This window comes from Poeciliopsis prolifica, unplaced genomic scaffold (genome assembly GCF_027474105.1).
Source record: "Poeciliopsis prolifica strain line A6 unplaced genomic scaffold, Auburn_PproV2 SCAFFOLD017, whole genome shotgun sequence".
NCBI lineage: Eukaryota > Metazoa > Chordata > Actinopteri > Cyprinodontiformes > Poeciliidae > Poeciliopsis > Poeciliopsis prolifica.
In genome coordinates this window covers 4,062,838-4,087,084 of record NW_026562392.1, presented here as the reverse complement: position 1 = coordinate 4,087,084, position 24,247 = coordinate 4,062,838, and the positions used below count along the sequence as shown (strand labels likewise).

At 41.4% G+C, this 24,247-nt stretch overlaps 1 protein-coding gene across 1 annotated transcript; it reads right to left on the bottom strand.

Annotated features, from left to right (window-relative positions):
* Positions 1 to 18,084: 18,084 nt before the first annotated feature.
* On the bottom strand, positions 18,085 to 23,479 carry tent5aa (terminal nucleotidyltransferase 5Aa). The gene is made up of 3 exons (XM_055042331.1): positions 23,260 to 23,479; positions 22,102 to 22,529; positions 18,085 to 21,354 (listed from the first exon to the last, which is right to left on the bottom strand). The coding sequence occupies exons 1-3, from the start codon at positions 23,477 to 23,479 to the stop codon at positions 20,575 to 20,577; spliced, it is 1,428 nt and encodes a 475-aa protein (XP_054898306.1). The 3' UTR covers positions 18,085 to 20,574.
* Between the last annotated feature and the right edge of the window lie 768 nt (positions 23,480 to 24,247).

Here is a 24,247-nt window from a genome sequence, read left to right as displayed (position 1 = left end):
TTAGAGGCTCAGGAAACCTTTGAAGGCGCTTTGAGATAATTAGTTGATTTTGGGCGTGCCGCCATTTTTTGTTGTTGTTTGTTTTCATAATTCTGACTTTCTGAGATTCTAAATTTTGACTTAATTTTCAAGAGATAAAGGCTCGAAATGTTTTCGATTTATGTCAAGTGAATCCATGTTACGTGCAAGCTTTACTTTCTGAAACGAAAACATTCAACATTCGTTTAGCATCTTCTACTTTTTGGAGATTTGAATGCATAGTGAGGAAAAAAACAAATACTTCAGTAGATTGAATTGGGGTTTTTATGTAAATGTATGTATTTAAATATAGAATGCACGCCACACATTTGATTGGTTTTTATTTGCAAAATTTGAAACTAATATAACCTGCCACTTTGTGCTGCTGTGAGTCGCTCCGTCACATAAAAGCTCAATAAAAGTCCAAATTTTCACATAAACAGTTTCGAGGGATATTTTTACTTTTTTACAGCACTGCTGCTGTTGTGTTCAGATCATTGTGTGTTTGCAGTTTGGAAGAAGTTTGCAGCTGTTAATTTTCTTCTTTTTTTTTCTTTTTTTTTTGTTGCTCATTGCTGGGGTCACCTCAGAGTCATGGCTTACATCCTGGGCGTGTCAGCCAGCAGATCATCCATGCATTATTGCTGCGTTTACTGGCAGAGCAGTCCACTGACTCACATGGCAGAAATGTATAACACCAGAATAAATGTGAACCCCAAGAAAAAACAAGCGTTAAATGCCTGTATAACGCTTTTTTCGAATCTGGCTCAGAAGATGTGGACACCAACTGGATTTTTCTCTCCTTCTCTGTTTCTCTTCTTCTTCCCGTTTTCTCTCGTCTGGGTTCGGTCATCACCGTCTCTCCCCTTCTCGCTTCTCATTCCCCCCGTAAATGTTTTATTTTTAAAATTTTTTTGGGTTTCCAGATCTTTCCACCGGACTTGTCAGCGCTCGAAGGAACCGGCGCCGCTGGATCCCTGAAACAACAGGCCACGGTCACATGTGGGTCTCAGCGTGAACTGGACCGGGACTTGACCCCGGACTGAAACTCCAATGACCTCATGAGGCACAAGAGGAGAGAGGACTCTGGCAAAACAAGTTGCTCAGAGCTCAAGAGTTTAAGAAAAAAATTAAAAAATAGGAAAAAAATTCTGGGAGAAGCGTCATCTCCAGACAGCTTGAAACGCTGCAAAACTGGCATACATGAGACCAAAAAGAAAAAGGAAAAACTAACATTCTGGAACACAGACATCCTGTTAGCAGTGATTTAAGACATGAAGGGACTCTGGGAAATATACCTCGCGATAAAAATTTTATATCCTTTATGTGTTATGTGGCTGGAGCCAGAAAGCTGTTTAGCATACGGGACTGGGGCGGGAGGGAAAACAGGTAGAGCCTGGTGGAATCTCAAAAATGCGTCCGAAGCTCCCTCTGGAAAGATGAAGCAGAACTGGCACGTTCAGCTCTGTGATGATGCAACGCCACGAGCCTGAGGTTGAAAGATTCAGGGTTTCCACTGCAGGAGAACAGATTAGAAGCAGGGAAACCATAAAGGTTGGACCAGTCTGTCCCCTTCATTTTAAAATTTTTTTTAAAACTTTTATTTGATGATTTATAAACCCTACCGCTCTTTAACTACTAAAAAATAAATAAATAAATAAATAAAAAAAGGAAGCTAGGTGCCAAATAAGCTCACCAAGTTATGGTAAAGTATGAATGTATGAATCACAAGAAATGCTCCAAACTTTGCGGCTGTGATGTGACAACACGTCAAAGACATGTGAGGGGTGCGAATACTTTTCTCAGAACTTTGTTTACCTTCTTTGCCAATAATGTCCAGCCGACGGAATAACATATCTTTGTTCTTACCAAATTAAGTTATGATATTTCCACATTCATCAGTGGAGCGACGGATCCTCAGCAGGGTTATATTTACATGCGCTGGGGCGGCGTGGAAGAGATTCTGCTTGTGCAGGTGTGAGAAGAACCTGATTATTAACCCCGGTCTTCAACCCAGGTAAGTGCAGCTTTGGCTCGGCGGTTCTGGTTCGGGCAGGCAAGTTTGTCCGGGGGAAACAACACCGGTCGTCAGGCCGCTGAGCTGCTCCGATGGAGCAGTTTATAAGCCTGTAACTGTTGTAATTTTAGCTTTAATGAACACTTCAGGATAGAGGTATGCTGAAAATTGGCACTGTGTGCCAATAAAACATTAAAACGAAGCTCCTGGCAGCCCCTGACTTTTAAAGTCTTCGTCACTGCTTCAATTGCTAGCTTAGCAGACACATTTTGAAGGAAAGATGTCATTTCACTTTCTTAATTTACATCCACGGTGTTAAGAGTTCTCCGCTACTCCTGCATCAAACAGTTAATGCCACGGCTGTTTGATGCAGGAGAAATATTAGAACTTCCTAATGTGTCTCTGGTTTTACTAATTTTGTCCTGGCACCACTTTTCATAAGCATTTGACTTTTGCAGGTTACATAATTTGATCAGAAGCTAACGTTGCTATGAATTTAAAGGGGCAGTATTATGTATGTTCCAGCCTCATAGTGCCATTTTATAGCACAATTAAGTAACTGCGATACTTTCAGTTGTCATCGAAATGCTTTACATACACACAAATAAAAATTTGAGTCAAAAGAAATTTTACTTTGTAAAATTGAACGCCTTGACAATTGGGTTACTGTTTTATTAAATGCGCCTGCTCTTTCCTTTAGGAAGTTTTCACAACATGTTGGCCCTTTAGTATCGTTTGTACCAGTGTTACACTGTGAAGCAGCTCGAACAGTGAGCTCAGTTGATGTTCCACCAGATGTTTGCTAATTGCTGCTGGCTAGTCTGAAGGAGCTGAGCGGGGGAGGCCTGCTCTGTGAGGAAGAGTGGAGGCTTGGAAACTGCAGCTCTGAGAGGGAGATTTCTCAAACATGCATCAAAGAATCAAGACAACACTCTAAGTATGTTTTTGAGGGAACCGCATTATTACATGATGTAAAGCTAAAAAACGCAGATTTTACATCAAACTGCCCCTTATAAGAACTTCACAACTCACACACTATGTAATTCTGCACCATTACATCACAGTGACAGCAAGCCACTTCTCAAATACTGCTGCAGTGACCCAACTATAACATTACTCTATCTGTGCAAACGCAATATCTGTATTTATGAAGATTCCCTCACCTCTGGATGCAGAATGCTTGAAAATGAGAGTGGAACTAATGGTTTTACTTTCTTCCTTATTAATATGTCACCACTGGAAATCTAACTTCCAGATGATGAGTTTATCCTTAAATAAATTTTCAGTTACACTTTATTTGACGGGGTGACATGACACTGTCATAAACATGACATAATACGTGTTATGAAGACGACGGAGTCTTTATGAATCTTTATGACTGTTGTCATGAATCTGTTGTCGTTCGGTAAATTACACTTTTCATGCAAAGTTGCTTTAAAAGTTGCCTTGACAGTTCTTTAAAAGTGCCAACTTTGCATTCTTTACGTGTCATTATTTTTAAAAAGTGATGCAAAGTTGGCACTTTTAATGGACCGTCAAGGCCACTTTTCAAGCAACTTTGCAATAAAAGTGTCATTATTTACTGAATGACGCTTCGTGATAACAGTCACAGAGATTCATAAAGACTTCATAACATGTTATGTCATGTTTATGTGTTCTGCACACCCTGTCAAATAAAGTGTTCCCAAATGTTCTAACCAGTCTTTTGGTGGGTCTTGTATTTTCCAACACACCAATATAAATGAAAAAAAGTATGAGAACATAAACAGCCGTTTGACAATTCAGCAAAGCTTAAAACGTAAAACGCATTTGCTACACAGACAAAGAGTCGTATAATCACTCAGCTGCAGGAGAACCATAAAATTCTGCGATTTATTATAAAGCTGACAGGCTTTATAATGTCACGGTATTCTGTTTACAAACGCTCCATTGCACCATCTGGGGAGAACCGGCCCGGAGGCTTCCCTCCCAGTGACCCTCCAGGTGGTCCGCTAAAACATCCTGTCTGCAAAATAAGGTCGGGGTCGGTGTCCAAAACTCAGTTGGAAGTGTGTTACAAGTCACCCTCTGGAGAGCTCCGGGTCATCCAGACAGGAAATGAAAAGGGAAAACGGCTGTAAAGCGGGTTCTGTTCAGGAATCGTTAACAGTCTGGCACTCGGGCAGAAGTTGCTAGGAGACCTTGGCAGTCTTCAGCTGTGTGTGCTGGGTTTATTCAAGACGCAGTTTTTGTTTTGTTTGTTTTTTTTCTTTTCAGATGGCAACTAAGTGAAATGCGAAGGTCTAACAATGTTCATTGCGTAAGCTTGATTTGTGTGCGAGGCAACAGGAACAGGTGCAAATTACTCGTTTCAGCAGAAGCCCTGTGATTAAAGCCGAGTTGCCGTGTTCTGCAGTTTTATGACATTAACAAAGCTGGAATTACGGTTCTCCTGAGACACCTGCGAACGCGAGGGGCTCTGCTCAACACGCTCCTGGTAAGTGTTGGTTCAGAGCGTGCAGACTGAGTTCACCTCTTCAGTCCCACTGGAAGGTCAGAGTTCGGATGATCTGCGTAGGATAATAGAGGTCGAAACTCGGATCTGTCAGTCAGTCGCATGGCAGCGAGTGAATGCATTAATATATCGAAATGTGTAAACTGTTTTAGTTCACTAAAATTCAAGCAGCCGATTTGTACAGAAATGGGATTCATTCTGACGTTGCTTGACTGTTGGCGCCAGACTAAATGAGTCTGTTTAATGACGCTTTCACGCAAAACCGTCTCTTGTTTTATAGAAGATTGCCTAAAAAAAGAGACAACATCCAGGCAGCATCATTAACGTCCACACAAAGTCTATATTTATGTTAGAAGTCATGAGAAAATGGGTTGACCTGTTTAAGAAAATAAAGTGGAAACTCAAAAAGCTTGTTGCAAAGAGAGTATACAGAAAGTGAGCTCTACATGTGAACTTTGAACCAGGTGAGCGACAACAGCAGGCATACTTGCATGATTGGATTGAAACTTATTTAGATGAAATAATATAAATGTTTGGTTCATATGCTCACAAAATGAATGAATCCAGTCGTGGCGTGTGTTTACGTGCACCAGACTTTATTCAGAATAGAAGTTGTAAAATTTTCCACACACACAGAGAGAAGGAGAAAACTCCTTCTCTCTGTGCTGAGCATGAATTCAAGCAAATCCAGCACATTTTTCATTCCGTGTCTTCAGAGCAGCCAGGATGGAACCACGGCCAAGGTAACAGCCTAGTCTTTTCTGCGCTCACTGATTAAGCTAACGGCGAAGCGACGCATGCTGTTGGTCTTCCAGTCAGTGTTCAATCAGAGTGGGGGAGGAAATAAACAAACTTCAAAGTTTTGACCATAACAAGCCAGTTTCTGACATGATGCACTCAGGCTCAATGAGGCCAGAAGGAATAACATGCTCACAACAAGTGTTATCATGCACCATGTGGTACTTTGTAACATATAGCTTAACATTTATGCACATATCATAAGCACACTGCACATGCACATAGACACGTTACGTTACATAAGAGCACTTCTGACACATCTTGTGTTGACACATATGAATAAACATATTTTTGGGGACTTTTGGAACCAAACCGTCTCAGAATCTGATCAGAATGTTCCGATTCTGAAAGTCCGGTCGAGATGTTTCATTTGGATTTCAGAAAGTGACAGTTCCTATGAGTTTGTTCCAAATTATTTTGGGTACTAGTTGATGATTCGAGGAGTATCGTTGGATTTTGAGAACTTTACAAGACAACTCCACTAATTCATTAATTGTGCGATTCAATGTTCGTCTTGTTCTATTCTATGAAGCTACTCAACGAAAAGATTCTGCCACAAATCTGGCACATTCATATGATACGTTGTTTACACGTTGCCTCATGTGTGTTGTCCATTTTAAATGAAAGATAAATTGATTTCAAATAAGTCATGAATTTTGTTTCTCATCTGTTCTGGAATTCTGTTTTTTTTTTCTCTAATAAAGTGCAAAAAACACAAAACAATTCTGATTTGAGAGCAAATCAAAACAAAATTGTTTTTAAGTTAGTTGTGAAATTTCAATGCAAAAAAGAAATGCATCAATCTTACCACGCAAGTATTGATCTGATACCGATACTGAGTTGGTGTCAATATTGCCGCCCATCTGTTGATGTTGATTCAATAACTTTATTAAAAGATCTTAGAATCTAAACAAAAGTTTGGCACAGTTTGAATACTTTTACATATTCAATGTAAAAGTACTTTACATTGGATATGTAAAGTACTTTTGGATAATATGAGCAAACATAAGTTATCATTTGTGAAGAGAAAGAAAGGAGCAGGTGTTTATGAAGATATCCATAAACCAAGCAAATCCGTCAAGGTGTAATTGAATTAAAAGTCCAAGTCAAATATGAGTCCACTGGAGTGTGACTTTATGTGTTTTGGACATGAGACAGGTGGATCCGGACTGGAGGAGACACATGTCGATTCAGCTACAGTGGTGGTTTATTGGCCAATGTGTCAGTTCTAGCCTCAGTAGGACTTAATTTTTGTCTCTCTGTCTCTCTCTCTCTCCCTCTTACTTCTCTCTCTCTCCAGGAAAATCTCCAGCTGGCCCTGTGTGTGGAATTACACCCAAGGATCCAAGCGGGACAAGCTCACAGAAAAGAAAACAGCTGTCAAACAATGAATTACTGTGTTTTCTGAGGAATGGGCGAAGAAGCTGGGGGAATGTATATGTGTAAAATAAAAGTCACACAAATAGACACATTTTCCCCATGTGCCGGTAATTATTACGATGTATATATTATGGTTCATATAATGGACCTTGGAGTTATGAGAAAAGGTTTAATAACTCACATCCAGAGTAACCTTTTCTTTCTGAAATGGAACGGTAAAACGAGTTGTGAATTAAACTACAGCACCAGCACCATATATTGATTTGTCAGATTCCCTTGACTAGGATTAAAAAAAATAAAAAAAAAAACAAGCAAATAAACAAAACAAAATCACACTTTCCAAATAGGTTCTTTTTTTTTTTGTGCTCCAAAGGATCTACGGTGGCCCTGAAGTGCAGACCGCGTCAGCAATTCATTAAACAGACCAAACAAAAGACATCTCCGATTGGATGATTCCACTTTTGGCTTTAAAACAGAAGGTTAATCTGAGTTTAGCACGTTGAATGCTACTGGTGATGCAAACACAGCTAACTTGTCTTCATGACACAAATTTAAGAAACAGAATTCAATGGATGTGAGTTAATGCTGCCACACACACGTGCAGCAAGTGGCGCTATGTACCTCGATCCGCCATAATAGGAAAGATGAATAACATAGCTACCGCTATTCAGTGATACTTTCAGTCTGTACGTTCTGCAAAGCTAGAATTCACTATTTGGGGCAATGCATATCACCGTGACTGTCTGTGTGTCTGTCTGAACAAAGAGGAAGCAAATGTCTGAATAATACAATGGTATCATCCAATCAGAGATGTCTCAGGTTTCTCCTCCGTTTTATTAATGTTGCGTTTTTGTGTTATTTGTAATTGTGCTTAGTTAATGTAGTTGTGTTTTTGAACATTTACGAGCAGCACATCCTGTGACTGACCCTGGTGAACTGGGAAGGGAGCTCTTCAGAGTAACACAAGAGCCCCCTCCGGCCCCCCTGCCCCACCAGTCATCTCAGTCTCACACACCAATACGACTGTCTGGCTGAGGCTGAACAAAAAGGACGAAAAAAAGCTGGCTGGAGTAAAAGGGCTCTAGCAGAGATTTCGAGAGCAGAATTGGATGTTTAAGGCAAACACTTCAAAAACATCCCGATTGCTTGATGCGGGCAATATTTCCTACAAGGACATGTGGGCGCTCTGCTCCGTTTTGAAATGATGGCTACACAGTCAAAAAGAAGACTTACAATTGGAGTTAACTTTGCAGTTTCGTGGAACTGAATTAATCTCAGGAAAACAGGTGTCAGTTTTTCATAACTTGAAATATTGACAATATCCTTTCTTTCCCTTAGAACTTTGTCTTGTTGAAACAAATGTCAACAATTCGGATCTTCCCATAAGATACTCACAAGCAGCTACTAATACAGGTGGAGATGCACACAGCATGTGGCCTAAAGTGTTCACTCACCCATCCGAACCGTTCAATTAGGTGCCCCTATCGCTTCTACGGCAGCTGTCAGCTGTAATGCGACAATGTTGAAGGCAATGACGTCAACTGGGCCATGAAGTGGTAGGCCACATGAAAGCGCAGAGCAGCTGCTGAAGTGCACAGAGCACAGAAGTGATCGACTTTCTGCAGACCCCCAAACTTCAACCTCCAAATTAGTCCAAGATCGGTGTGTGGAGCGCTGGAATGGGCTCGGACGACTTCATGGAACGGGTTTCTAAGGACAATCAGCTGCAGACGTCACAAAGTGTCGGATGCAGCGATGCAAAAAAACATGTTGCCAGTGGACTTCAGAGCAGTGAAGGCATATTTTTTTTCCCCTGACTTGTTGAGTTGTTTTTCAGGAATTGGCCCGTTTCGTTCCAGGAAGATCGTCATAGCACACCAAGACACCGTCGTGGACCACTGAGTGATCGATGAGTTCATTTGAAGTGGATAATTTTAATAAAATTTTTGGAACAAATGAGACAAATACTTCAAAAGCCATGCCATCGCTTTCAGCATCAGCATCTCACTCGTGACAGAATGGTGAAAAAGTCACGTAATCCCACAACACTAAACCCCGTCTTAGGCCTTTTCAGAAAGTTTTTACCCCAATGACGAGGTGTACAGATCATTCTACTGCACCTTGAATAAAAATCTGTTTACATTTTGGCAATAGAGCAGTGGTGTGCAAAAGTAGGGCCTCAACGACCGGTATCCTACACGTTTTAGATGTCAACACACATGAACAGAAGATTGGGTCTTTGCCAGGCTTCTGGAGAACTTTAAGATATGTTGAAGAAGTAATATAGCCATTTAAATCAACTGGGCACATTTAAAACAACTGCCCCAGAGTCCTGGAGTTGGACACCCCTGCAACAGAGTGTATATGGGTGCATGCAAAAAAGAAAAATGCTGGAGTTATGCTGGTAGAACAATCTAGAACAGCTGGATGGTTACTGATACACTGATGAGCTTTACTTGGTGGGAAAAAATCCGGACAACGGAGATGAGTTGAAATTTAGGTCCAGAATGGCTCTTTTGTCCAAGATGTCAATGGTTGCGCCTTCGATTTGCCTGTCTCACCTTTGCTCTCCTATCATTCAAATGATGAAAGAAATGTATAACTCTTTTTAAGCTATCATTGAATCTGATCAACTTACAAATATTTTCCTTAAGCAAACCTACACAGACACCTGGGTGCCGATAAACCACCCAGTCCTCTCATCATTGAAGGCCTCCTATCTAGATAAAAGCATATTCAATCTTTCTGTCTCTGCCGCTCCTTTGTACCAGAACGTAATCACCTTTGTGGCAGTCTGAACATGAACATCTCCTTCACAACAGAAACAATCAAACTCGCCCTCAGTCTCAGCCAGCCTGATTGACTCAACCCTTTAAGGCGAACAAGATCTCCTGCTCAGGAGTCCTCGTCTGCACTTCTCCACCGCCCAATGACTTTTGCACCACTGACTAAATGTAATTGGACGGTAATAAATTTTGTGTTGACGGAGGTTTACAAGGATCATGCTGTTTGGGAGACACAGGTTGGTACCACGGATCTTCAATTCAAACGAGAAGTGTATAATTCCCGAAATTACCTGGCTTTTATGTCAGACGTACCATCTGGGTCCTGTTACCTAGAGGAGTCTGAAAGGGGTTTCATTTGGAAAAGGATATTTACTTTATATGGTTTCCCTGTGAGACTGGTTTAGAGACATTTAAAATTGATGGAATACCATTCAGTTGCGATGCTGTACCAGTAAATCTACTAAAATAGCTGCATTGATAAGGCCAATTGCCATAAAGTCATTGCTTTTACACATAAACACGCACACACACGTCTGTAAAGAAATATAGTTCAAACATGGTTCGTTGAGTGTATGGCATGTTTTACCTTACTATTTGGGAGTTTGTAGTCGAGTGTGTAAGTATATAGCTTTAAAGCTATTATTAGTGGTGAGAAGAATGTGCTTTTATGTAAAGCAGCTGGTGCATTTAAAGCAACAGCGGGCTGCTCCGGAGCCAAGGATGTCATTTGTTTTTAGAGGAAAGCAGTTTTGAAACTGAGGTCAAAGAGCCACAGCAACGTACAGGATGTTACATGACAGCAAGTCGGTGTGATTTTCCTCGCTGACAGGCTGTCGGTAGGGAAAATGCCACAGGAATTGTTTCCAAAGAAAAAAAAAAAGAAGTGATCACAAGATCAATGTGATATCATTGCGTGACAAAGATTGACTCTTTCGATTTAAGTCAAAACTTTGCATGAAATCATTCCATACACTATGGCCGAGTCTATGTCTTTCTTCTCTTTGTGTGTAATAGAATGGCAGCATTTATTGAATCAAAACGAATCACGTCAATCCTGCTTACAAAGCACATTTAAAATGACAGAACGGACCAAAGCGCTGTCCAGAAATTCCACAATTTCCAAATGGGAGACATTAAAAGACACAAAAATCCCAGCATTAGCATTTATAAAATGGGGGAGAGGGGAAGAGTTCAAAAATACATACAGCGACCAAGCCGTGCAAAGAAACTGGCTGGTGCTACAGGATGCACTAGTCTAAACTTAAGGTGATTAATGCAGCGATAACTGACTTTATGTCATAATTAGTGGGAATACATTTGAGTTATGAAAGTTTTTAAAGGGTTAGAAATGACTCGAAGCAGTTCCATTTTTGAAACTCTTAGAAAAGATGTTAAAATTCCTGTTTCACACATCACAAAGTGTCGAACGCAGCGTCTTTCGGTTCTGAAGAACAAAGGATTACATAAAATTATAAGTCATTCAGCATATTACCTATTTAATGTATATTATGTCTTCATGGCTTTAATCTCATAATGTATCTCCTCCTGAGAATGTGATTTGTAGTTAATGATAATTTGTAAGCATTAGCTAGGCATTATGAAGAGTTTGGTCAGTAGGGATCAATATGAGGTTTTCAGTGGAAACTGCTGTTGAAAAAAAAAATCACCTAAATAAAACCATAACAATGATGTGTTATATTATTTTGGCAGTTTAAACTTGTTTTAACACAGGCTAGCTTTTATCTATCAAATTGGTTCGCCCATTAAATATTGGCTTAGCCAACTGGCAAGCTAATATCAGTTTATCAGCGTTGTTACATGACTAAAAAAAGGCAGAAAACAAATATAAAAACGCTTACGGTAACTGATGCTGTTTGTTTAAATCTCAACACTATAAGCATCTATTGTTTTGGGGGGTTTTTTTAGTAAAACAACTTTCTGCCTTTCTTTAGCTGATGCTGTTCTCAAGCTATCATTTTAAATCAGAATTCCAATGCTCACAATATAAATACCTATTTCAGATTTTAAACCATCTACATTTACTACTGACTATTGTAGCAGCGGCACTAATCACTGCTACAATAGTTGCAGCGATTAAATAAAACTGTTTTTGAAATAAAATGTGCTAAGATCACATTGGAGGTTGAATGTTCTCTGTGTGCATGTATGGGTTTTTTTCTGGGTACTCCAGCTTCACAGTCCATAAAAGTTAATGATAGGTAATTTGGATGCTAAATTGCCTCCTAATGAGAGTGTGTGCAGGCACTCTGTTTTTGTCCCTTGTCAGTTCGTGGTGCACAGCAAACTTACTCTGAGTTTTGCAGCCTGACATTTCATTGTTGCATACGGTGGGATGTTGGCTACTTATCATTGTGTACTGAAGCTTCTTTCAGGCAACTGCGCAACAATTGCAGCTCTTGTTGCTGATGAAACTAAAAGCCAGTGAGAGGTTGCCAGGCGACTCAGGAGCCTCTTACGTCACAAATCTCCATCAAGGACCTGTCAGCATCAGTTAGATTTTTTTATAAGACAAGATAGGAATAGCATTTGCTAAAAAAAAAAAAAAAAAAAATCACATTTGGCTGAATTGAGGTCTAATACATGAAAATAATTCCAGTTTATAGAAGCAATAGTTTGATCCAGTTACTTATTACAGCCTCTCTTGCAGGTGTGTGCACATTTGCCTGATGTAGATGCAACACTGTTGAATACATCAGTGTATTCTCCTGGTACGGGTGTTAGCATTAGCTCGTGCTTTATGCTGCTACCATGTTGCCCTGAACATCAACAGAGAAACAACAGGTCAGTCTTAACAGTCTGCAGCAACACTAAAATGTCCTACGAGTTAGGAAGTTTATAATCCATGTCTTTTCAGGGAAATTTCATATGCCTAAAGAACACCCAAATTTTCTCCTATAGCAGGTTCCACAAATTCCTCAAAAATATTTTCCATACATTCTTTAACGGCTTCTTGCAGAAGTTATCATACTCTGAATTTTTATCACATTAACCACTAATTTTGATGTCATGTATGAGAATATTACATGATGTTTGAACAGAGCTGCACCTCTGAAAATAATGAGTATAATAATGCAGCGGATGGAAATTACACAGTTTTGAAAATATTTTAAAATAACATTTTGAAGTTTCCAAATAAAATTTTAAAGCGTTTGATGGATTTGTGGTCAAATCCATCAAACTATTTACTCTGATATACTTTAAAAAATACTAAAGACAACCATCTACGTTTACTACATAGAATTATAATTTAATTTTAGTATAAATGCAGCTTCTCTATGAAGACGTCAGATATTGTTTTAGTGAAATAATCTGCCAGTGGATCATTAGCAGATGGAACTAGTACATTTTCATCAATATTAAAGAATGATTGACTTAAATCAAGCTCATACGTCTTGCTGAAAAGTTATTTGTAAGTTAGTTTTGTCTCATTTCAAGTGTACTGAGATATTTTGTCAAGAAACTCGGATGAAATTATTTGGTAAGTTTGTATTTTTGCTGTATGAGACCAATATTCAAATTTTTTGGCCTGATCACCATAAACACACCATCCCCAATTGTGAAATATTGCGGTGGCAGCATCATTGTGTGGTAATTATTTTCTTCTGCACAAAAGCTGGTCAGTTTTCTTGGAGATTTAGATGGAGCTCAGTTATATAGAGGTGCGTTGAAGGTAAACCTGTTAGAGGCAATAAAAGAAGTCAGAAGTGACTTTGTTTATTGTCATAAAAGATCTCTAAAAACAAGATCTTTAGAGAAATCATTAAGATCAAACCATATTCATACATTAGAATGGCGAAGTCAAAGTCCAGAGATAAATTTGTATGAGAATACGATTATTCTCTTGCAAGCTGCCGTCGATTCAGTTTTGCTTACTTGAAGCTATTGTTCAACAAGAAGTAGGAAAATAATTCCCTTTTTATAAAGTCTGCATAATTTTGCACTGTATTCCATTAACTATTCAGAATTTCTAGTTATCAGAAATGACAGAGACAGGTCCTCATGGCTGACAGGTGTGCAAAAATGTTTCTCCCTGATATGGTTTAATGAGATAGAAGTTTCTGTTGCCAACTGAGACAGGACGCAATTCTGTCCTGGGACTTAAATAAGATAAACCTGCTAACCTAGTTGACACTAATCTCAGAGAGGCTCACCTTTTCATCCTCTGGATATACACACACACACTCTGTCTCTCTCTCTCTCTTACACACACAATCGCACCCGCACATACATTTCTATTACTACCCATACTAGGACTTTATATTGACATCCATCTCTTTTAGTAAATGCATTTTTTCCTGACTCAGACATTTTCTCTAACCCTAACAATCCTAGTATATATTTAACTCTAACCTCAACCAAAATCGAATTAACAACAATATTGCTTTTATCATTGCCTCTTATATGTATTTAGCAATATATTCTTATATGTCTATTTATTCCAGCTTCTTCTTTTTTAATTGCATGAGAAATATTTTTACATATGAACATATCTCTATGGCTGTATTTTTTTAAATAGTCACACTTATAGTTTTTCTCCATTTTTTCTGTGTGATCTGTAGCCAAGCAATGACATTTTGTTGCCAAATGAGATGTGTTTTTGTGCAGTGATGATAAAATTAGACTAACTGTCTCTTCTGACCCTAAACAGGATATCAGAACCAGGCCTTGGTCCCACAAGAAAAAGTCAGTGCCCACAATGTGGTATGTGTTAGCAGAATGGTCCTTATAATGTATCAAATGCAAGGACACACACACACACACACACACACACACACACACACACACACACACACACACACACACACACACACACACACACACACACACACACACGTGTAAGATACCTTTCTTTCTTCACAAGGAATTGACTTTCATTCATTTTTTATTCATTTTCAGTAGCCTAACCCCATTGAAAATGTCCAACCACAATCAAACCAAGCTTGACATTGCTCTCAAGCATGATCTATGCCAAAACCCGCAAATGCATTTAAACAGTATTAGGACAAAACTTTGGTCCCAACTGGGACCAATGGTCTGCAACGATTGGTGACTATATCAAGGAATGTCCTCAGTTAGTTCATAAAAACCAGGTGCACATATATTTTAGAAATCTTTGTTTTTAATCATTATCTAATCTTTGTTTCACATTCCCATAATACATTTTTCTCTTTCACCTAATTTCTACTGAATCTTCCCTGCTCTACTTCTAATCTTCTAAAGGATTCGTGACGGATTCAAATCCAGCCAGCTGTTTCAGATTCACAACTTTCCACACTGATACTGTCAGCTGAGGTATAACTTTACAAGAGTCAATAAATCTTCAGACAAATCACCCCTGGACAGTGTTCTTGACTGACTTTCCCATTTTTCATTTTATATTAGTAAACTTTCCCCACAAGTTGTTAAATGCAGAAAAACACTTAACAGGTGCAACCTTAAAATCAATATGGCAAAATCTATTGCTGTTTTTTTATGCAAATATTTTAATCATATTTTAATTTCACACCTTTTATATTGAAAATTGGCATTAAAGTTTCAAGTTTCTTATGTAGTTAGGGGGTTTATTGTAGAATGTTCAATGTTAGACTGTTTTTAATGTCTACCATAAGTAGTCACACATTCAGTTAGGCTAATCACAGACCAGAGTTTTGAAAGTTCAATGTCGGAGTAAAAAAATTAAGGCCATACGTTTTTATTTTTATGATTTATCGTGGGGTAAAGGGACACTGGAAGGTTTGTTGACAGTATTCTGGTGCAGTCTGCTCAGTGGTAACCCAAATATTTAACAAAAGTTTTAAAACATGATCATGTAAAAATGTTTCTATTACTAGGTTTTCAAAGACCAAGCCACACAGAAAACCAAAGCAGTGAGTTGGCCTGACTATGTTCATCACTCCTCGCCACCAGGCTGTGCTGAAGTCTGACTGGGACATACTTTGGTGAAGGCGCCCTCTTAACAGCTCCCCTTTATTCCATAAAATCTTTCATCTGGAAAAAATTCTTCACAGAAGAAAAAAAAAAGAAGAGAGAGCCTGGAAAACAGGAGAGAAATCCTGTGAAGCCAGGCACTCTCCGATCTCTGGCGTGGAAAAGCCATTAGAGAACAGAGGAGCTTCCAGACAACAAGGGGAAACGGGGGAACTGCAGGATGAGTTGCAGAAATGCGGTTATGCTTTCATGTGAAGGTAAACAGGTAATTATGAAGACGTTCCCTGACAGACTGGTGAGATTTACAGTAGCTCTCTCCCTGTGCCAGCTAGCAGCTGCGGTGAGACTCTTTCACAACTTTAAATCAAAAGCTCCTCTGAAATTAAGAGGGCCTCGCCATTTTATGCTGCATCTTAAAATTAAGGAGCAGAGATTTAGGCTTATTGGCGCCTTCACATCAATGTGTTTTTTTAAGGGACACCACAAATAGGACAATATATTTAGAGAGGATTAAGTGCTGTCATGGTGGGAATTAAAACTAAGACTCGCAGAATCAATCAGATTCAAACTAAGGCCGGGAGATTTATCAATAAACAGCTAACTATAACAGCTGTGACTCGATGAAGGTTTGCATTTGGCTAATGGAATTCCAGGTTTGGATTATACCAATCCTTTGGTGATAAAGCAAGTATGAGTAGCCTTCACAAGCCCCCATTAACCCATCTAAGCCCACCAGTCAAGCATAAAGGCAACAGGGTGAGGGAAGTATGTCTGATAATGTCAGCGTATCGTACTTTAATGAATCCAAACTAACCTTGTAAACAGGTATGTGTTTGTGTTGGGAGGCTACAAAGAGTGAGATATTATTCAATTTTAGCAGGAAATGAATGTTTCTGCCATTATCTTCCCGACTGAAGCATCTACTGAGAGTGATCGATATCAAGCATTTAATGTCAGAGTTAACATCTGACATGAGAGCAAAGCTGTGTCAATGGCTGTGCTAAAATTGTGATACACCAAGTTAACACAATTTTACTTAGAGTGTAAAACAGTTTTACACTCCAAGTAAAACAGAGTGTCAAAAATAAAGTTTTTGACACTATTTTTATTTGACCAACACTTTGACTAGAAACACTACACATTCCATTCTCGGTAGATTTCTCACAGGAAGAGTTTTGGTGACTGATCTCTTCCCACCTCTGTTTCCCATGCAATAAAAGGTCTACAGGGTAAAATACTACTCAGTGTAAATATGTCACTGGTCTAACAGTCTTCAGATGAATTATTAGCTTTTGAGATTGGAGTTCTTTTCTGGATGGACTAGACTTTACGTTTGGCCTTTGACACCAGCTAATTTACATGTATGCTTAATATAGTATATTCCAAGAGTTGCACTTCACTTCAGAAAATGCCTTGAGAAAGTTTTTGAAACATTCAGTGCTGTTGAGAAGAAAGTGGAGTCTATGAACTTTCTCTGATGTTTTTCTCATAAGTGTCTCCTAAAGGTTATGGTTAATCATTGTAATGAAGCCAATAGCACTTTATTCAACTTTTCACAGAATATCCCTTTGTTTCATCTTTTCTTTCCTTTACAGTACAATAAAAAAATTCAATAACAATAATAGTCATTGTTTTAAAGACATGGGTCATGGTGAGCAAATGTTCAGTAACAATGTATTTTCTTCTTTAAAGGGCTATAAGTGTCTGCTTCCAAACAGCGTTCTCCTTTTCAAGCCTGTGTGGTTTTGGAAAAGGATGGCTTCCCAGCTTTCTTCTGTGAAACAACGCATCCAAACCGGCGTGAACTGGCAGCAGTTGTTAAACCCATCCCACCTGGCTCTACTGGTGGTTAAGAGACTCACTCCAAGAGAAACTCTGAAACCATGTGAAGATAAAAGATAAAAGCTACAGTCTTTTGTTCAGTACCAAAGTGTGTCCAGACTTCAGAGGAGCCACGTTAAAAACACTCCATTTCCATTTGCAGATGCCTGTTACAGGCAAACTTGAAACACATGAACGTGGTCTTTAAGCATTTTTTTGTTGGGAAAAGAAAGGGCCAGTAGGAAAAAGCCATACACAACAACTGCCTCGCATGGCCAGCGAGTGTGGATTGGCCAGTCGCTCCTCTAATGACTCAGGTAATAAGCTTCAAATAAGGCTTATGTGGAGTAATGTCATTATCACATCTTCTATATTTAGAACGGTGTCACGCTGTGAGTCGCGTTCTCGATGTGCGTTTTCTCCTCCGGAGCCGTTTGGATCTAGGACAGGTTGTCATGTGACTTGAGTGACTGACAGTTTTATTTCAGCCAGCCAGGGATCCAGGAGGCAGTTGGACCGGGCCACGCGGCGGGCCTGAGTGCTGATCTCTGCTCAGACCGCTGATTTGCTGTATGTGGATGCTGCCTGAGTGGCTGTTGAAAGAGAATTTGATGAGCTCTACTCTTTTTTGGGGGTCCATCTAAATCCCTCCACATTGAACAACAGCTTTTTCTGGCTTTCAGCGTGGCCAGTTCTGGACTGAGTTCTGGCTGGGCCTTTTGGACCCCGAGGGCCAATGTGTGGATTTGAGAGAGCCCACCTGAACGTCATTGCGCGTTGGCGGACGGATTTAGATTCAAACAGATGAGTCATGGAAGCCGTTATGAACCTGGTTTTCATATTATTTCTTTTTTATTGAATAAAACATCTTTAGTTTGTTTTCTGTTTTTTTTTTAACCAACTGAACACGACATAACAAAAAAAAAGAACCATCTATCAAGAACATATCCTTTTGAAGCCCGATCACAGATTCAAAAGCACCGCAACATCTGCAGTGTCTGATACATTTATAAGAAGTACAATCATAAAAAATATACATACAAGACAAGATTTTTTTTTTTTCAGAATATGTGGTTTTTGTAAAAGTCTGCGGAAAATCCGAAACAAAAACTCGAGACCCACGATCTCTAACACAAGAGGTGACAGGCAGACTGGAGCTAGCTGGCTAATTAGCTGTCAGGACTTCATTAAGTGCAGATCGACAAACATCACCTGTACAATCTACCAACAAGGGCGCTGAAGACTGAGGTGTGTTTTCACAGTCAACGTAAAAGTGATGCGTTGGTGGGGAAACCTGCGGCTCTGTGGCGAACCCTAACAGTTTTCACATTCTACCTGCCATTTCCAAAAGCTGCAGTGCAGTTTATGTTTTGAGGTGAAGTGAACAATTGTCTCTCTCCCACTCTCTACTTAAAGACACAGCTCTAAAAAATAAATATATACATAGAGATGTATAGAGGTTTTGTCAAAATGGACAAAAAATGAACACCAAAAAGAACACTGATGAACACCAAATAAGGCAACCTAAGAAACACAGGTTGCAACTTGAAATCTCCTGTGGCTGGTATGTGGATTTCTGTCTCCAGACTCGTTTCTCTCTCTCTTTCTCTTTTCTTATTAACATTCATTGAAACAGAGCAAGTGCTGGAAATAGACCATTTTTGTTTTTGCCGTAAAGGTTGCAAGCTGCTACAAGTTGAAATATAAGCATGAATGTAACACGTTCGCTACAGCAACGCACGCTAGCCCTAAAGAGATAAAACCCCATCACCAGCTGCACCCATCTCTCCAGACTGATCACTCTTCCCCTTCTTTGCTTCCTGTCTCTCCTCCGCTTCTACCCCTCCGTCTTCAATCGGATCAGCGCTCCCATGAGCACACTGTTAAACTTTAGGGGTGCGGCTTAAAGTGCTTGGCACTGAACACTGAACCCTGAACCTGGCGGACACCCCTACCCCCAACCCTGGCTGAGATTTCAAGCTCTTCGGCAGCAGCTGAGGAATTCCCTGCGAGGGTGTTACAGCAAACAGAATCTCTTGATCTGAGGTGTCTCTGCAAATATCCTGCTATTATGGGATGAAGCCCGGCGACCACACGCAGCAGGATCTCCCTCGGACCCCGTCCTCTCTTGTTTTTGATCTGCTTTTTCTCGGTTGAGAGGGGAAAAGAGAGAAGCGCCGCTGTACGACATACAGATAAGATTCCAGCTGGGAGTTGTTTGGTTGCCATTGCTGATGATCTTTCTCCCAACCACTGCAGCAGTACTCGGATAGGATATCGTTCACCGAGGATAATGTTTTTGAATCTGAAGAATGTAAACATTGCAAAAATATCTTTCGATCACACACTTGGCTGCTACTTTAATGAAAATTCCAGCACCAAAGCATGGTGTCCCCTTTTTTATTTTCATTTCAACACTGACTGTACGTGACATCACAAATACATTCAGAAGCATATGGGGGTGTTACCAGTGGGGTCACATTGCCGGCTCACTGCTTTCCTTGTCCGCTCAGAGGCAAGAGGCACTTAGAAACTAATACATGTTCACATATACAAACCGGTATGACAATAGCTTCAAATTTGTGTTCAGTTTTCCCAGGTCAAAATTGGCTTGCAATGTCAGAAGTGGTCTAAAAAGATTCTTTGGTTGCAAAGGTGCAAGGTGGACATAGTTGACCAGTGAAGAGGCAACTGACTTCAGTTCAGGGAGGCCAAGTACTTGTTCAGGAGCCTCTCACACACACACATGCACACACACCTCTGATTTCAGCCTGAATGTCTGTGCGTGTGTGTGAGTGTTAACTTGCACTAAGCAGACCGCCCATAAAAGCTTTGCTGGAGTTAGCTGTCGGCTCGAGGACGGCGATGCAGCCGTTCGGTCGGCAGCCTAATTGGTTTGTGACAGATTCGATCAGTCTCCGTGACAGTTGTGCTGCTCGCTTCGAGGCTAGGCACAAATTTGCATTCAGCCGTCGCTTTCAATATACCCAAAATTAGCTGCTTACAAACACTTCCTCTTCCCCCCCAACCCCTTCCCCACAACCCCGCTTGGCCTCGGTGGGACGAGGCGAGGTCGGCGTTTGAAAACAAATGTGTAATATTCACGCTGAAAACACGGCAGCTGTTCTGGATGTGTCATTCATACTTTATGTATGAACTAAAACAGAAGCTTTGATGCAAAACATTTAAACGGCGGACTCTCTTGTGTCAGCCGTCGAAACACGCCAGACAGATCTGAGGCCATAATGGTTGCGCTCACTCCTGTTTAAAGAAATCAGACTTTTGCCCTCCTCCTTTCCATTCGGGTCGACTCAGTTACAGGGCAGCCATGTGGAGTACGCGGGCTGCTGGCAGGCAAACACCGGCTGCACCTGCGCTATGTAGTAGTTACTGAAGTTACCGTCTGCCACATACGGAGCAGGCTGGTAGTAACACGTCACATTAGCCACGTTGGGGATGATGTTCTGCTCTGCGAGGACTCGCACCGCCAGCATGGCTATGAGCCCGAGGGTCTGCCTCCTCTCGTGTCCCATCAGGCACACGGTGCTCTCGTTGACCACTCCGTGGAGGGTCATCAGGTAGTCGTACTTGCGGTCCTCCAGCCCTACAAAGTGGTTCTGAAGGTAGGACTCCAGCTTGCGCTGCTGCTCACCAATGTCGGGGAAGTCAATGAAGAAGCGAGAGCACATGTAGCGCTGCAGAGACTTCATCTCGGACTCCGACGCTGGCCGGAAGCCCCTCACCAGCAGGTGACAGTACTTGAGGAGGCCCCCGCCTCGGATCTCCTCTGGGTTCCTGGTGCAGATGATCTTGTGGCGTAGGTGGTCCAGGGCCTCGCCGAAGTCGCCGTAGACGCTCTCGCCCACGATGGTGGGGTGGAAGGTCTCGGACATGGGGTTTTCCGAGCACTCGTAGAACAGGAGCAAGGAGTCCAGTTTGATCTGGAAGGAGTCCACGCTGAACTCAAACTGCCGCCGGAGGGAATCCACGAACTTCAGCTCCACGTTCTTCCCCCGGTTGTTGGAGAGAGAGATGAGGCTCCAGCGGTCCGAGTCGTTGTTCACCTTCACCATCTTTTGCACGTAGGCTTCCTGAGGTTGAGAGAGGCGACATTAACACATAAACAATCTACAAGACGAGCACGTTTGAGTTTTAATTACACAACAGTAGGCAGTGTTTTAATGTTAGACATGTAACTATGACGTGTTTTTTATTGAATTAAAAACCTTTCAAAGACATTACAGTCTGGAAAGCCTAAGAGGGAGATCCCTTCTAAATTGGTTTATCTCTATCCTCTTAACCCCCTTTGTTTTACTATCACTTAAAACCACTAACTGCACTTTAAAGCCTCTGTGAAATCGATCCTAATAAACCAACAAACCAACAGGACAGCACTTTTTCCAAACTATTTTCTGCTGTTTGGTGCAAACCGATACTTAGATAAGACAAACTCTACCTCCTAAAAACCAGCTTGCACAGACTGTTTTTGTCTTCTTTCTGTTTTTTCTCTCTCTCTCTCTTGTTTTTATTTTTTTTATTTTTTTTTTTGTCTCAAGCAATGTTCCTCTTTCAGATCTGTATGAGCAAGCACAAATTTGAAGGCAAAAATGTGTGAGGCGGCCAATCAACTCCTTCTTAAGCCTTTAATGATGGCACTGACCCAAATAAAAACAGTGCAGAGCAGCTTTCTTTGCCTCAGCAGTTTTTTGGGTTTTTTGTTTGTTTTTTTGTTTTTTAGTAAAATCCCTGCCAACCTATCCGCGCTCTTATTGTCAGCGTGCAGCATCTTCTAAAAGCAGGCAGCAAAGACAAAGTGAAGACAAAGTGGCGAGTGGTACCTTCAGAGTCAACGGGGTTATTTTCTCTTTGTTCACACAGTCGGGCAAAAAATCCAGGAGGCAATCCAAAACGATGTCCTTCACAGTCTGGAACTCGCTCTCGCCTTTCATGTCCGCGCAGAATATGAGGTCCAGGTCCTTGTAGCCGAGCCCGCTGTCCTCGTGCAGGACGTGGCTGGCCGCGGAGCCGTTCAGCCGGACGTCCCGCACGCGGATCTGCCTCTCCTCCATCCGGCTCCGCACCACCTTGACGATCTGCCGCGGCTGCATCTCCAGCGTGGGGAAGTTGCCGCGGCCGTGGATCGGGATGGTCTCCGTGAGGATGGCGTCCAGCCGCTGCACTTGCTCCCAGCCGAGGACGCTGACGCTGCTGGCGTCCGCGCCGCGCGCCCCCCGCCGGCGCGGGCCGGTCGTCCTCGACGGACGTGCTGGAAAAAAAAAAAAAAAAAAAACTCCTCAACGATAGGAGAGAGGAGAGAGGGGGGGGAAAAAGCAAAAATGAAAAAGTTTTCTCAAGAATTGGTAAAAAAAAAAAGTCTTTAGGCTTTAAGACGTGCAAATAAAGATGCTGGTAATAGAAATTGCATCGACGCAACTCGGACTGTTCCGTGAAGGAGTGTAATCATCTATGACTATATGGGGAAATATATAATATATACTAAGAACCAACTGTTGATGGTGATGGCTGCTGCGGCAAGTTTCCAGTAGTGATCCAGTCGAGACAGAAGAACCGCTGCACGGACTTCTGGGAGAACAGCAGCCGGTCCGGAGGAGAAACAAAGCAAGAATGACAGAAAGGAAAGAAAGGAAAGAAAGAGGCGACCTCCTGCTTTTAGATCACTCGCCCCGGTGTGGCCGTCACTGCGTCCGCGCGCCGCGCTTCACAGTCTTTGAAGGTCGGGGATGATCCAACTGGGGGGGCTTTGCCTTTCCGGGCTGTGACTCCATCGCCCGAAGGCCCGCCTATGATTTCACGAATTTGCATGAATAAAAGCGTCTCTCTTTTCTTTCCTTTCTTTTTCGTTTGTCTTTGTGTTTCTGGCCCCTTCCGCCCCTAAGAGGAACCTTTTTGGATCTTTACGCGCAGCTCGTGCATCATTTTAATGTCTCTCTCCGCGCGCGGCCCAACCGCTGGCCAGGAAATGATCCCTTTAATACCAGCTCGTGTCCTGCTGCAGTCTGCTTTCCTGTGGACTTTGTTCGGTTGAACTTCTTGTTTTTGAGGGGGGATTTGGGGTGTTTTTCGCCGGTCCCGGTCCCAGTTGACGCGCGGCAGCGCGCTGGAGGAGCCGCTCTGAAAAGTCTGGAGGATGTCAGCAGCGCGAGCAGCTGCGGCCCCTTTAATGCGCTTTATTAGCGCGTCCAGCCGCGCGCTCATATGGAGGTGCGCGTTATAGTGGCGCTGATGCAAATAATAATAATTATTATTATTCAATAAAATGTACTTTCAAAGTCGGATATGATTTTCCAGGGTCATTATTGTTTTTGTTGTTGTTTTTTTAAACTGTCTGTCGAACTGGTAAAAACAAAAAATAATAGGCTAATCAGGACTCTAAATATTAAGAGCCTTTTCTAATCTCCCGATCGCCTGTTTGCCTCTTCTGCAGCTCATCTCGCGACCTTTTGTCGCCCCCTGTTGGCTTGTTTTGGTCTTGAATTCATGAAACTCAACCCAAGAGATTCTGTAGGACAGATACAGCCAGATGCACCGGATAGAAAAAAACAAAAACAAAACATAAATACATCATTTTCATGCCAGGGTCACAGCATATTGCAGTTGAAGTGGTTTGCCGGCTCCTAAAATGATTTTTCACGCCAAGAGCAAAGAAACAGACGACAGAATCTGCTGTGCCGGTGTTTATTAAGCCAAAATGGAAAAGCCATCTGGGAAAAAGCAGCTTCTGCTCAAGTCAATTTGATTAAAAGATCCCAAATAAGTCTAAATGCAGTCGACTCTGCGACATGCGGACATCACGTCGCATCAGCCATTAGCAGTGATAAATTGTGTTTTTTCCGTCGCCGACCAACAGGTGAAAATCCCAGCTGCATTTGAAGGACACAGAAGCATCAGTTCCAGTGATGGCTACAATCTAACTATTTCATTTCAAACACAAATTTCACTGAGTCAACGCAACCTTAACAGACA